Below are 13608 nucleotides of genomic sequence, written 5' to 3' on the forward strand. Positions count from 1 at the left end.
TCTTTATTAAATTTTTATGCACTTTTCTTGACCCAGTCAAACAATCTCTGTGGGGGCTACCCATCTCCTTAGTGAAAAGTAAATTTAAACATCTTCTGCTGTATTAGACGGGCAACGAAGCTTCTAACGTTTTAAAAACATTCTACTGATGTCTTTATCGGTGTGAGAAAAATGTTTCTCAAGGTAAAGCCGTGTTTTTCTTTTTTTTTTCCTTTTTTCTTCATACTACTTGCATGGTTAATGCAACTAGATACTTATTGCATTTTCAGACTCTTTGGGTTTTTGGCTTGATGGTTGTAATTAATGGAGTACTAGAATATGGCACAGGTTTGTTTGCCCTTTTATATTGACGTGCGAATTCTAATCACAGCATTGAAACAGTATTGAATCTATATTCTTTAATTTAGTTGCCAGCCACCAAAAAATTATGCGTTACATAACGTGTGATTTCAGCTGTAAGCCACAAAAATAATTGCGATATTCACCAAACCATTTATTGAAATATATCAAACAGCACTTTCTTTTCAGATGGTTAAAGGGCTATTAAGAATATGGCGGGCGAGAAAATTTAAATTGCAGTACACACGACCACATTTTCGAATCGAGTGTCAGGCATGATTTACAAAAAACCGACAAACGCCCCTGTAATAAACACCCAGGAAACTTTCAATAGCCCCGTATCTAATTATATATGATAGTAGCCCCCATGTCTAGCAGACGCCACCCAAACAATAGGGACTAAAAAAATAGAAATATAACAAGGTATGTTATGGCAAGTGTCAATAATAAATTTAATTGTTGCTTCATTTTTGTGAACCCAAGTTTGGAGAACTTGAGATAAGTTTAAAGTTCTTAGCTTTAATGCTTTTAATCTCTGCCCTTTACTTTTTTCCGCATTTGCTCAATATCCAGTTTCATGTTCTATATTTTCATGAAAAAATTAATAAATGAAAACGCCTTCCATTAATAAACGCCACTTATCCAATAGACAAAAAAGGGCGAAAATTATTCAACAACCTCATTTTTACTTACTAACAAATGCATCGGATTGTGACCTAATTAAACTGTATCAGCGCATTTTTTTAAACTTTTTTTCTTTTTATGATTGAAGAGCTTTTTGAGGTCAACACGCTCGGTGTTTTGTCAAAGAATCCTGGCATTATTATTATAAATTTCGAATCTATAGCACCCAGCCGTCTATTTATGGCGATTTCAATTCTCTTAAGTCTTCCGAGCGCAGATATATATCTGGGAAAATGCGGCACTTGCGTCAAAGTGTTTTAACATTATTTGCTTCCAATGAATTTTAGCGGAGCTCCTTAGAGCGTAGCCCCATAGCCATAGAAAATTACAAGTAGAGAAACCATGTGGCTGAGTTTTCATGGTCATCATGGTATGGGGCAAGACAAATATGGACAACGGGTAAAATTACTCAGCGACACTACACAGCAAAACATCTGAGAGATTTATTATCCAACTGCTCTTTTATGTTTGCCTTTTTTATGTGTGAGTGTATCGAAGCCTCTATGCACCTTAACGCAAACAAATGTGGCTCTCGCTCGATTGCTACACGGTTAAATTTTTATTTTATCGGTCTTTTGTCGCATTCATTTTCCGTAACCGTAAAACGAGCAATTGACTTTATGGTCCTGGATGATGTGGACGTTTCAGTTAGATCTAAACGAAGTTATGATTTGAAAACGCGGGAAAATTTGTTGCGCGGTGTTCACTGTGTAGGCTGAATGAAATCGCCAGTAAAAGGAGAACTTTCGTACCAAAATATTTCTCGCACGATGACCTAAAAAGTCATCGTATCTACAGTGTATTCCATGAAACTGTGGAAAACGAAAAAGGTTTACGAGGAGATCCGAAATAATTGCGAATGATATTCCTTGTGCAAGTCGAGTTTGCTTTCTTTCTGTTGTTTGCGGTTGAATCTGCGGCTGTCATGCATTATCAAGAATACAATAACTATGTGTTGAAACGAAGCTAACTACTGCATGGATCATGTCCGCTGAAGAAAGAGACAGGAGTCTGATGCAAGGTAACGACCTTGCTGAGCTGATTTTATGACAGAAAATGTTTTTACTTTCTGAACGCAGTTTCGAGAGATTCCGCCAGCAAGGTTTAGATCTTTCAGTAAATACTTTGCCGCTTTCAGTCGCTTCAATATGTAATACATTTATGCTTACATGTCAGCTCATTTTGTTTTTGTTCCGCTGAGTTGGTTTTATTTTAGACTTATTTTGCTATGGATTTACTGATTATTTATTGGCGTAATGAGTTGATTTTGTTCGGCCGTATAAAGTAGATTTCGAGTCCCTTGAAGTTATGTCCTGTCAGATGAGAGTTTATTTCTTATTGCTGTAAGTTTATTTCGACTTTAAGCCGTAAATTTTCTCGGCAGAAGAAATTCATACAGTATAAGTGATGTTTTTTGAAGTGCTGAACGACGATAAAGCAGAAACCTCGAGCAAAAAAATTAAACTTGTTCTGAAAATCATGTTTACCCCATCTAGATCGAGAGCGCGAACTATGAATATAAACTGAATAATATTTTCCTTAAAGTAGTTTTTGTTTTTTGCTTTAGTGAAGCTCACTTTTACACTGAATGACCACACTGAATGGAGATGATTTAGTGTACGTTAAAATTTGTTTAAACTGTGCACACGGTAGGAAATAAAAAAAGCTAAAAAATGAACAACGATTTGTTATTATTAAAGTTTTAAATTTGCGTACGTGAGTAACCCATTTGAGTGCACAGATGTTAAGACAAGAAAAGCGAGACGGGAATATTTTTCCACAAAATATATTGACGTACCTTTTGGGCTGTTCCGAAAACGCGGAGTGCGGAGTGCGGAGTGCGGAGTGCGGAGTGCGGAGTCCGAAAATGCGGAGTCTGTAAAAAAATAAAAAAATAAATAAAAATAAAATAAAAAAAGTGTGATAAAAAAATTAAAATAAAATGAAAAATATATAAATATTAAACTAAATATTAAAAAAATAATACACATTTTTGCATAAACTGTCGATTACTTGTCGTGACTCTGTTGTGTTAAATTGTACCTTGCCTTCAAGGCGCTAGTTTTCAAGACTTTGACAACGTTCAAATTTCACTCTGTTCACTTAAATTAGGAGCAGTTTTGATTTTTTTGAAAAGATAGACTTGTGAGGTATCACACATATGTGTACGTTATTTTCAATTTAAGTTGTAAGAGAATGCCTGCATTGCCAGCTTTATGTACAATTTACCATTTCTGTGCACTAAGTGGAAGGGATAATGTATGAAGTGGATATTTCCTGTTTCTTTCTTATCAGTAGCATGTTTAACTTGCGACAATTGATTGTTGTGGACAAGAAACAGTTAGCCGCGTTAAACGGTTGCGTTTTTTACTTAAGACATTTATATCTCCAGACAATAAGTTGCCGTTATTGTTTTGTCTTTTTGTTCATAGTTAGGGAATTTTCCATGCACTATGTATGGAAACACACGAGAATGAAAGCGTTTTTTGTGTAAACAACGAACCGAGACAGTGTACATCTAACCCGTATCAAAATATACAATGTTACTTTTCAGCAACAGATGTGTCATTTGTAGTGAAAAGCAAAAGCTATTGCAAGCTTGACATAACCATTACCAGTTATCACGATTGTCCTTGACACAGACGTGTTTCCATGACACCTGAAATAAACGGTTCCCAGGTTCCGAGTTCCCAGCGAAAAGAACTTACAATCAAAAGAATTAGTATTCTTGCACTGAAAACATGATTTCAACCAAAAATGACATGTCCACAGATGGATGTAGATATCCACGGCACAAAGGCGGTTAAATGACTTTTGGGGAAATTTTTATTTATTTATTTTTTGCTTTTTTATTAAGTGCTGCGGAGTAGCGTGTCGTTGTTGTACATTTTTCTTTAATTTGAACTTCGTCTAGCATAAAAGGCGGAGTTGAAAAGTGCCACGTTGCTGATGGTTCTTTTAGAGAGTTTACTGTGTATTCGTGGAAAGCCAGGCGAAGCAACATGGCTTTAGGCTCTTTGGTAAAAAAGAAACTAAAGTTATTTGAAGTTTACGAGTAGTGATTCCAAAAAATTGGAAATACTGTTTGTTAATATTTCGTGAAACGTGAACTGCAGTCATTTTTGAAGAAAGAAATGGCCGCGGTCTGAACGATCCGCTTCACTGCTTCGGGCGAAGCTGTGCAAAAATGTGTATTATTTTTTTAATATTTAGTTTAATATTTATATATTTTTCATTTTATTTTAATTTTTTTTATCACACTTTTTTTTATTTTATTTTTATTTTATTATTTTTTTTTAATTTTTTTACAGACTCCGCATTTTCGGACTCCGCACTCCGCACTCCGCACTCCGCACTCCGCGTTTTCGGAACAGCCGTACCTTTTGTATAAAGCAAAAAGATAAGAGGATCGCGAAACTATTTTCTATTCTTAGAAATCAGAGAATTAACTCTTAATTGATTTTTAGGCCATGAGTTGTTCTTGAGATTATTATTTTTGTTGTACCGTATAAAGACATTCATTTCAACCATGATCGATTTAATTTTGTCTTACACCTATGGGCCAGCGTATACATTAAAGCTTTGAATGACCGCATATGTAAACTCCAGTGAAAATTAAATAAATGTGGAGCTCCGCTTTTAGGCTTGCCTAAATCTATATATTAAGAAAATATTGAAATGAAAGAGAAAATCAGGCCGCAATTGCATGTTTATCAGTACACGCGGATCATATCTCGCATATTTTACAACAAATAAGTGAGCAAGGATTTACTGGTTTTTACAGTGATATTTCTCGCTTCAGCAACCTTTAATATTAGTGATTTGTAACAAGGCCTTCTTACAATTGCGTGTAATCAGGCGAAATGAAAATACAGAACTTCACAGTGTATTTAGAAAAAAGATTCCCCCCCTCCCCCACCCTTCCCCTTCGACATACCGTACGTCTTCATAATGTTTCCATCAGGCTTACACGGTGGATGGAATCGAACGCTTTTTCAAAGTATACAGCGTGGTATCCGATTTGTTTACCTGTTCCGTGATTTTCCGCAATTAGAAGATTGTTCTGTTTTTCCTCTGCCCTTAATGTAACCTGCTTATTCCTTCATCAACCTTCGGTCTACTACGTTAACTCGATCCTTATGTTTTTCGTTCAGCAACTCCATGTACGAGCAACCCATGCGAAAATGGAGGAGCCTGCACAGTAAAAGGAGAGGACAGCTATGTTTGTGAGTGTACCGAACGATTTTATGGAGACAATTGCAAGAAAGGTATTATAGCTATTAATGACAATCCTTTAAAATTGGCAACGTATAGTTTACTTCCCTTTTAGTAAAATGATAATAAGGGTTATAAGGAAGCCAAAGCGTCGTTCAGGAATAAGTTATTTGGCCATCATGTTGCTGTACGGCTAAAATAAACACTGTGTCACAATTTCTTTCAGTTTGAAAAGTGTCATTAAAGAGGAAAGAAAAAATGTTTAGGAAATCACACGACCTGGAGTACAATTCATGATTAATAGGTACGAGTGATGTTTTGAAAGTTATAAAGTGTTACACTAGCCTTGAGGCGAGTGCAATTTGAGTACTTTCAAAAAATCACGAATGCCTAGTAATCACGAATTTTACGAGAAGGTCATCGAATGTGTATTTATAGTATATTCAACAAAATTAGGACAGTCTTATTTCCGTACTACGAATGATTAGCCTTCGGAACTCTACGTTTAAGACTTTGGAACAACTTCGGGTATCTTTGGAAGCCATTGGGTTGACTTCGAATTTCACGGGTCTTCGGGTCAATTTCTGAGATCTAGATCTTCAGAAGTCTTCTCGTTAAATTTGGAAATCTTCGTAAAAATTCGTGTCATGAGTACTGCTCTCATCTAATCAGAATCAACCGATTTTGTTAAATGAACTATAAATACCGAAGACTTTAAAAGGTCACTATTTTATTCTGCATTTCTTTACTTTCGTTCCAGAAATTATGATGTCTCAAGGAACGCCAAAATAATGAAATGTAATTTGCAGTGGCACTTAATAGCTCTGCTGGCCACATAAGAAGTGTTGTGAAAGTAAATACATCACCCCGTACCTCCGTAGATCGATTGCCAATATGGCAATTCTCAACATGTACTTCGCTTGAGGTGCTGTAGTAATGTCCAAAATAAGCTTTGTATCTTCATCTATTGTACAAAACATTTAGAATGTTTAGATGCTCTTGGCATGGAAGACGGTGCAATCTCTGATGGGCAAATAACTGCGTCTTCCCAATGGAGTGCTGATGAGGCTGCCCATCAGGGAAGGCTTCACTATCAAGCAACTGCAGTTAAAGCTGGAGGTTGGGTGGTTGCCACAAATAATGCATATCAATGGCTTCAGATTGATCTGGGTAGTCGGTACACTAAAGTGACACGTGTAGCAACACAAGGACGAAATGGCGTTTCTAACTGGGTGACCAAGTACAAGCTTCAGTACAGTAACGATGGAATGAACTTCCAATACTATAGAGAACCAGGAGATGCCGCAGACAAGGTGAATTACAGTCAATTTTTGGAAACACCTACTTACTTACACCTACTTACAAATATGTTAAATGGCCATCTGTATCAATAATAACCTCGGGTAAAACGAATCCTTCGCCGACCTAAAGCTTACTGTAACTGCCACAGAATATTACCAATCCTGTTTTATTTCACTTCTAAACGTTAAGTTAGAAAAATCGCAGCTCTAAAACGCCTTAGCCATAGGTGTCGCGACTGAACATTGACATTTCATATTTTCATCGTTTTTGTACACATTGCATGCCTATCAGTTGTCACGTGATAGCAGTTTTGGAAGCGACCTCGTGGTTGTCGCCATGTTGAATAACTTGTGAAATAAATGGATGGTTTGTGGCAATTTACAGTCCTCAATTTGGTTGTGTTGGAAGTTTGAAGCGACAATAGGACATCGTAGGATGTCCAGGGACAATTGGCTATATTTAGATAAAACAATCATGAGATTTTGTCCCTATAACGCGTGGTTCACTGTTTTGCATTGATGTTCACATGCTGACACGGATCGTATTTTCTCAGTTACGCTATAAGACAATGACCCGTTCATTTTATCCAAAGTGTTCTCGTTATAAAGAGATCAAACTGTAGATGAATTTTGTTTAAGGAGACTATAAAATTGAGTTCCAGGAATCCCATTTCGATCTTCTTTTAGTTAAAAAATCTCTAACAAATTGCTGTCTTGCTGATTTAGGAATTTGCTGGAAACACGGACCAGGACACAGTTGTGTATCATGACCTAAGTCAACCAATCACGTCACGTTACGTTCGTTTTCTACCAGTTGCTTGGTATCAGTGGACATCGATGAGAGTGGAGCTTTATGGTTGTAGAGGTAAACCTTATAATTATTTAGACTCTTTTGCAACATGTATGTAGAGAAAATGACGAAAACTTTCATGCAACATAATGGACAAAGTTCGTTTTATAAGTGGAACCATGGCTCTAGCGACATGGCAATGTATTATACTGTAGTGAGAATGACTGATCAGCATTTCCATTGTCTCTATAGTTTGTCTTGACGGCTTCTCGATGTTCTTGTTGGAAGTTTGCTTTTCGTTAACTACTTAACAACACCTACAGACAGTCATATACATTAAATTGTAAATAGAGGAATTGTATATAAGATCAAGTGTAACGATTGCGACTGTGTTTATGTTGGTCAGACATCATGCGCGCTTAAAATACGTATGAAAGAACACGCAAAGGCCATCGCAACATTGGATAAAAACTCTTTGTTGGCAAAACACCATATGCTTAACGACCATCAAATAGATTTGGAGAGCGTCGAAATTGTTGACAGGTCAACGGTGTGGAAACAACGACTAATTCTTGAAGCTTGGCATTCTGTGCGAGATAGGAACGCTATAAACGAACACATAGCGCTACCAAACGTTTACAATAGCATTAAGAATCCATACACTCATTAAGAATGCTCTAGAGACTTTTGTTGCACTCGGAAAGTTCATTTAGTTTTTATCACACATTCGTTACATAATTTTTAACAGGACGCCGCTGAACATTTGCATTTTTATCTTGCTGAAGAAGGCAACAGTAGTGGCCGAAACGTTCAAAAACAATATTTTTAGCCAGTGTCAACTTATTAATTCGAATTTTTAAGTAAAGTTTTTTTGATTTGTCAAGCATAAAAGTGAATGTTTCCAAATTTATATTTAAAGCATCATGACCTTTTCCAGACATCAACAATCTGTCACGCAAATTGAACATTTCCCAAGTATTTCCTTCTATGAATGAAACTTTTGTTTGAGAGAGTGCCGTGCAAAATTTTCGCAGTGCAAAAACAATACTTTCACTGCTGATTCCATCTGTTAAAAAAAGAAAACATTTACCGCGGTTTTCTGTTTTTCAGTGGAAACTGTGGCTTCACTGTGAACTAACGAACGGTTATATAGGTTTGGCTTCGTCCGGTTGGAAGAGTTTAATGGCCGAAAATTTCCAAGTCCACTTTGTACTGGTTTGTCAACTCTTGTTATTCAACTGCAGAGAAATACTTATTGATTGTATTGCCCATCTTTTCGATTTTCATTGTGATTTCTTGTCCGTAACATTGTTTTGCTTTTGGATTTTCGGACGGTCTGTAGTCACAACTGGTAGTCAGCATGAGTTTATAAGCAGTCAAATGGTTGGAGGAGGGAAAAAAGCGAAAATTTTGCAGATTGTGATTATAACGAAAATTACTGAAAACACTACATTGCGAAATAAATCACGATTGTAATTATTATCAACAGTAGTGTAATGCGATAAATAAAATTAACTTGTCGTCGTGTCCAAGGGAGGACAATGTTGTGTTGTATCTTAGTTGCTACATGTATTTCAAACACTACACTCTCCGATTGGAGCACTCGTTCTCTCACGGCCTTCAGTTTACCAGGGCGTTTTTCGATAATCCAGAAATTGCTTAACGGGTTCACAGAAACGATGGTTCTTACTTTGCACAACTTGTAATTTCAAACAGTAATGACAGCGGCCATTTGAGGAGATACTTATGTGTATAACTTTATTGTAACAGCCGCGGATTTCTACCACAAAATTAGTACTTATCACTCGGTTTTCGTTTTCTGGAACACTGCAAGGCGTTCTCTGAATCTTAATGTAATGTTTGAAAAAAGCCATAACTTTGTTGTTTTAAAACGTGAAATCCTTCAGGCACTAATATTGTATATATGTTCCACGGAACCAGATGTATTATTTGTAGATTTGTAGGTTTTGGAAGCGCTAGTTGATCTTTCCGTTTCTTATCGGCATATGGTTTCATCACTCTGACCTCCTTTATCTTCCGTTATGGAGCCAAAACATTTCATTGGTGTTTTTCCTGTTAAATTTTATTCTGAAATAGGGGGCAAAAAAGTAAAGTATTGAACATATCACAAAACTCCGCGAGCCTGCTTGAACGCTGTTGCATGTGTAAGATACTAAAATTGCGGCCAGGTTTCATGATATTTTATGCACAAAAGTTTTGGCGCTGGCTTCCTAAACGTTATATACAACGTTTCGTAAAAATGCTAAAAAGCGTTTCGACCTAAAAGCTTAGGCCTTCATCGGTTTTGTGGAACGAGAAAGCGTAACGATGACTAACAAAGTCGCAAATTATGCAGATATGCTAGCCTGTGGGAAGTTAGCAAATTAACGAAGGGAGGTGTAGATGTCCGGAATGTCCACGTGGTCATTCCCTGAGCTGGGATCTCTTTAGAAAATACCATGATTCCAAGAACAATCGTTTATCATAATTTCGTTCTCTTTCAATGATCTTAATTTTTTCAAAGTCCATGCTGTGGTCGTGTTGAAGTGCGAGATCATCGAATTAGCATCGATAGTACGGACGGCTCTTCTGTGTTCCTACCCTAAGGGTTTCTTTCAGTGTTAGTATTACGTCACTTTTACGATTTGCTGAGTGTTACGCGTCACACTCTGTACTGTTTGCCCGTCTCCAAGCCCGATTGTGATGCCAGCAGATTCTGGAGAGAGTGATATATTGAGAGCTTATCCCGGGTCGCACCCTCAGTTGCGTTGGTGCGAGTGATCCCGTCGTTGTTTCTGTATCATCAGCAGACTTATGATTTCAACACCTGACACCGCATTACGGTACTTTAATTGTCCGTGTTCAGAGTTGAGATCAAATAATTAAAAAACTTTCACGTTTATGAGTCGACATCATCATCATCATTAACATCATCATTAATAGCATCATCATCAGGTATTCAGATATGTAGCTTTCAGGTTTCGCTTAAGGTAACAGTAGGTAAATTTTACATTTAGTTTTCTCATTCCACCTTTTTAATGACTGGTTTCTTTATTTTTTAGATACTAATTTAATATGTCGTAATTCCTACAAGATAGAGTTTTCAACCTATATTTTTTTCTTTTTTAAAGAACAGCTGCTCTGAAGCAGAATTACATAGGAAAGTTATTGATTTCCTTAAATATCATCTTTATGTTTCAATCAATCTCGTTTATCTCTTAGAATGTCAAGAAGCACTTGGCATGGAGAACAATGCAATCTCTGACGGACATATAAGTGCCTCTTCGCATAATAGAGTGGGAACTGCCCCCTTCAAAGGCAGACTACACTTTACAGGATTTTCAGGAGCTTGGAGGGCGGACAAAAACAATGTCAATCAATGGCTTCAGGTGGATCTGGGTAGTGTGTACACTAAAGTGACTGGTGTGGCCACGCAAGGACGACATAGACCTGATATGCCAATGTGGGTAACCAAGTACAAGCTACAGTACAGTGACGACGGACTGAATTTTCAGTACTACAGAGCACATGGACAAAGCGTAGACAAGGTAAAATATACTTATCGTTACCAACTGAAACACTGATAAACTCCAGTTCTTCATTTCTTAAAATCGACGTCTGTTCGTACTACGAAGTGAGCCAGAATTTGTATCTCAAATTATCAGTCCAACCGCGGCTTCTCTAGCTTATGTAGTTTAAAGGTATCATGTGACTCGTACAACCACGCTCGCGCAATCCAGTGAAAATCATGATGAAAGCTGACGTTTATAGGGCCGCACAGATTGGCGCGAGATGGTCCGGTAAAGCCGTATGGCCCCGGGACTGCCGTGAGATGAAATTTGAAAACATTTGGTTCTACAGTTTTTATACTAAAATCAAAATGAGAGACAGCAAAGACTAAACCTGACACAGTGTAGGTCCCACTAGTCAGTCTGACATATGAAACTTTTGAGTACTTTCTGGGCGACAACCGAAATGCAGAGCTCAGCATTTGTCGAGGAACTAACGAATTCAGTCAAGTGAAAGCAGCATGAATCCTCAATGGCAAACCAAACGACTTGAAGTCGAAGGGAAAGGAAGCGAAACAAACTGTACGATTAAGTTAGGTTCGGCTGGACGGGAAAACATTAGGCTCTCGGTCAGGATGCATGGAATTCGCTGCCCTCGGTCCTTACGTCTTGACCTCGAGCCAAATATTTCCCCTCCGACCCTCCCAGCCAGTCAATAAGTACATACTCTCACAAGTTTTCATGTTAATTATTAGGAATTTGTTGGAAACACAGACCTGGACACTGTTGTTTATCATGACCTTGATCCACCAATCGCAGCTCGTTACTTCCGTTTTCGACCAGTTGCTTGGCATATATCAGTATCAATGAGAGTTGAGCTCTATGGCTGTGTAGGTGCTGTACCAGGTTTTTGTTCTATTTTGACATTTTTCTGCCAGCTATTGCATACCAAGCGTATGATTTTATATTTATACTGGAATCACCATCAAGGATTGCGATGCACAAAAGTACTGCTTCTGGTTACCTGAGACGTTACCTAATTTCGTAATGCACGAAATTAAAATTATCATAAAAGGCAAAGCACAAACAAATTATAACATTAACGGCAACAGCAACAAAAAGTTTTTTATTTGAAACTAATTTTTACATAACAACAAATACAAAACAAATTCAGAATAATGACCGTAAAGGTCATATATGAATCTATAACTGTGGCTCAGGAGTAAGTAAACAATCGCACTATGACAAGCTTTTTTAACAAAGCGTAGAAAATAGAACTTTTCAGTTTCTTTTTGTGTAGATTTTTGAAGCTGAACGCAAATATTGAGCGATCACAAGTATAAAAAGGTCTTATAAATTGCTCTTCAGTAAATACTTGAATTCACACTCAACAGGCTTACTATTAATTAATTTTTAAAAACATTGTGGTGAATTTACTCTACTAGGTTTTTGCATTGCCACGTCTTCATGATTTTCTTTTTTTATCCTGTAGCCGTCAATATTCCACATCCTAAGGCCCTCTATCCTCTGAACAGCTGGTTTGCAACACGGGAAATCAACAATGAACAACCCCAGGGTACCGCCGTTGGGGTGTCTCTAGCCGCTGGCCCGAATGATGTGGACGGTGGCTCTTACCAATTCTACGGACATGTCAACAGTTACATCGAGTTCCCAAACAATGGAGGATTAGATATACAACACTCCATCACAATGTTATGTTGGCTGTTTCCTGAAAATACAGCCGGACCTATTTTCCAATATCGACCTAGTGTTGATTGGGGTGTTCATATGTGGATTGTGGGGTCCGGAAAACTGTGGGCTCAGTACACGAATAGAGATTACTCACCTACATCTGCCTTGTCGACCAGTCAATCCCTGGCACTTAACGAATGGCATTATGTTGGTACTTCCTATGATCACACAACTGGTATTGCAAGTATTTGGCTGAATGGAGAAAGAGTCCTGCAGCAGGATATCGGAACCGGCATGACTCTTGCTACTCAAGATGACGTGAGAATGGGTGTGAAGTCAGACGATAGCCGGTACTTGTTGGGACGAATTGCCGCCATGCAAGTTTTCGATGCCGCATTGACCGCAAAACAAATAAATACAGTGAAGAAGGCTGGTCTAGGTAGGGATCTGTGTCATCTTTTAGTTATTTCTTTATTTACTGCTAATCGTTTAATGTAGAGTAAAATAACCCACAACAACAACGTTTATATTTTTGTAGCAAAGTAGGCTTCCGTTTACAATACAATACAATACAATACAATACAATACAATACAATACAATACAATACAATACTTTATTTAAAGTGAGAAACATGCTTAGCTTAGAATAGCTAGTTTACAGATGTTCCACTAAAATAAAAATATATAATCTAAAATCTAAAATGTTTAAATGCACTACCTAAAAATATTATTGTGTCTAGTATGTTAAAAATGCTATAAAAAAATTACATCTCTCGGCTAAAAAGTTTAAAAGTTTACAGTGCGTATCCTTCGGACAAATTCATTTTTACCAACAATGGCCCTGATTTCATTTGGTAGCTCGTTCCATATTTTTGTAGCAAAGTAGCGCCATGACTTTAGACCTTACTTGGTGGTATTTACTTTTGGCAAGGCCAACATATTTTCACCCCTAAGATTGTAACTACAACCTCTTAATGAGACTAGGTTCTTAATGCTAGGTGGGGCTTTGTTACTTAGGCAGTTATTTATAGTACACAACATGTCCTGAATTCGTCTATTTTGCAGTGTCTGGGAACTC

The 13608-nt window shown here is 37.4% G+C and overlaps 2 protein-coding genes across 2 annotated transcripts in view; both read left to right on the plus strand.

Annotated features, from left to right (window-relative positions):
• Window positions 1–13608, plus strand: part of LOC144636226 (polycystin-1-like protein 2) — a 144606-nt gene that overhangs the window by 96484 nt on the left and 34514 nt on the right. The gene's annotated exons all lie outside the window — the stretch shown is intronic.
• On the plus strand, window positions 98–13028 carry LOC144635520 (lactadherin-like). Its single transcript, XM_078494617.1, has 8 exons — window positions 98–183; window positions 270–327; window positions 5178–5291; window positions 6223–6551; window positions 7266–7404; window positions 10552–10877; window positions 11594–11732; window positions 12331–13028. Exons 1-8 carry the CDS (start codon window positions 172–174, stop codon window positions 13026–13028), a joined length of 1815 nt encoding a protein of 604 aa, XP_078350743.1. The 5' UTR covers window positions 98–171.

This window comes from Oculina patagonica, chromosome 13, assembly GCF_052425735.1.
Source record: "Oculina patagonica isolate OP01 chromosome 13, crgOcupat, whole genome shotgun sequence".
Taxonomy (NCBI): Eukaryota; Metazoa; Cnidaria; class Anthozoa; order Scleractinia; family Oculinidae; genus Oculina; species Oculina patagonica.

Bases quoted from the DNA above. Each gene is read 5' to 3' on its own strand.
- LOC144635520 (XM_078494617.1), top strand. The intron at 5,292-6,222 runs GTATTATAGCTA...CAAAACATTTAG, and splicing joins TGGAGACAATTGCAAGAAAG to AATGTTTAGATGCTCTTGGC. The intron at 7,405-10,551 runs GTAAACCTTATA...TTTATCTCTTAG, and splicing joins GGAGCTTTATGGTTGTAGAG to AATGTCAAGAAGCACTTGGC.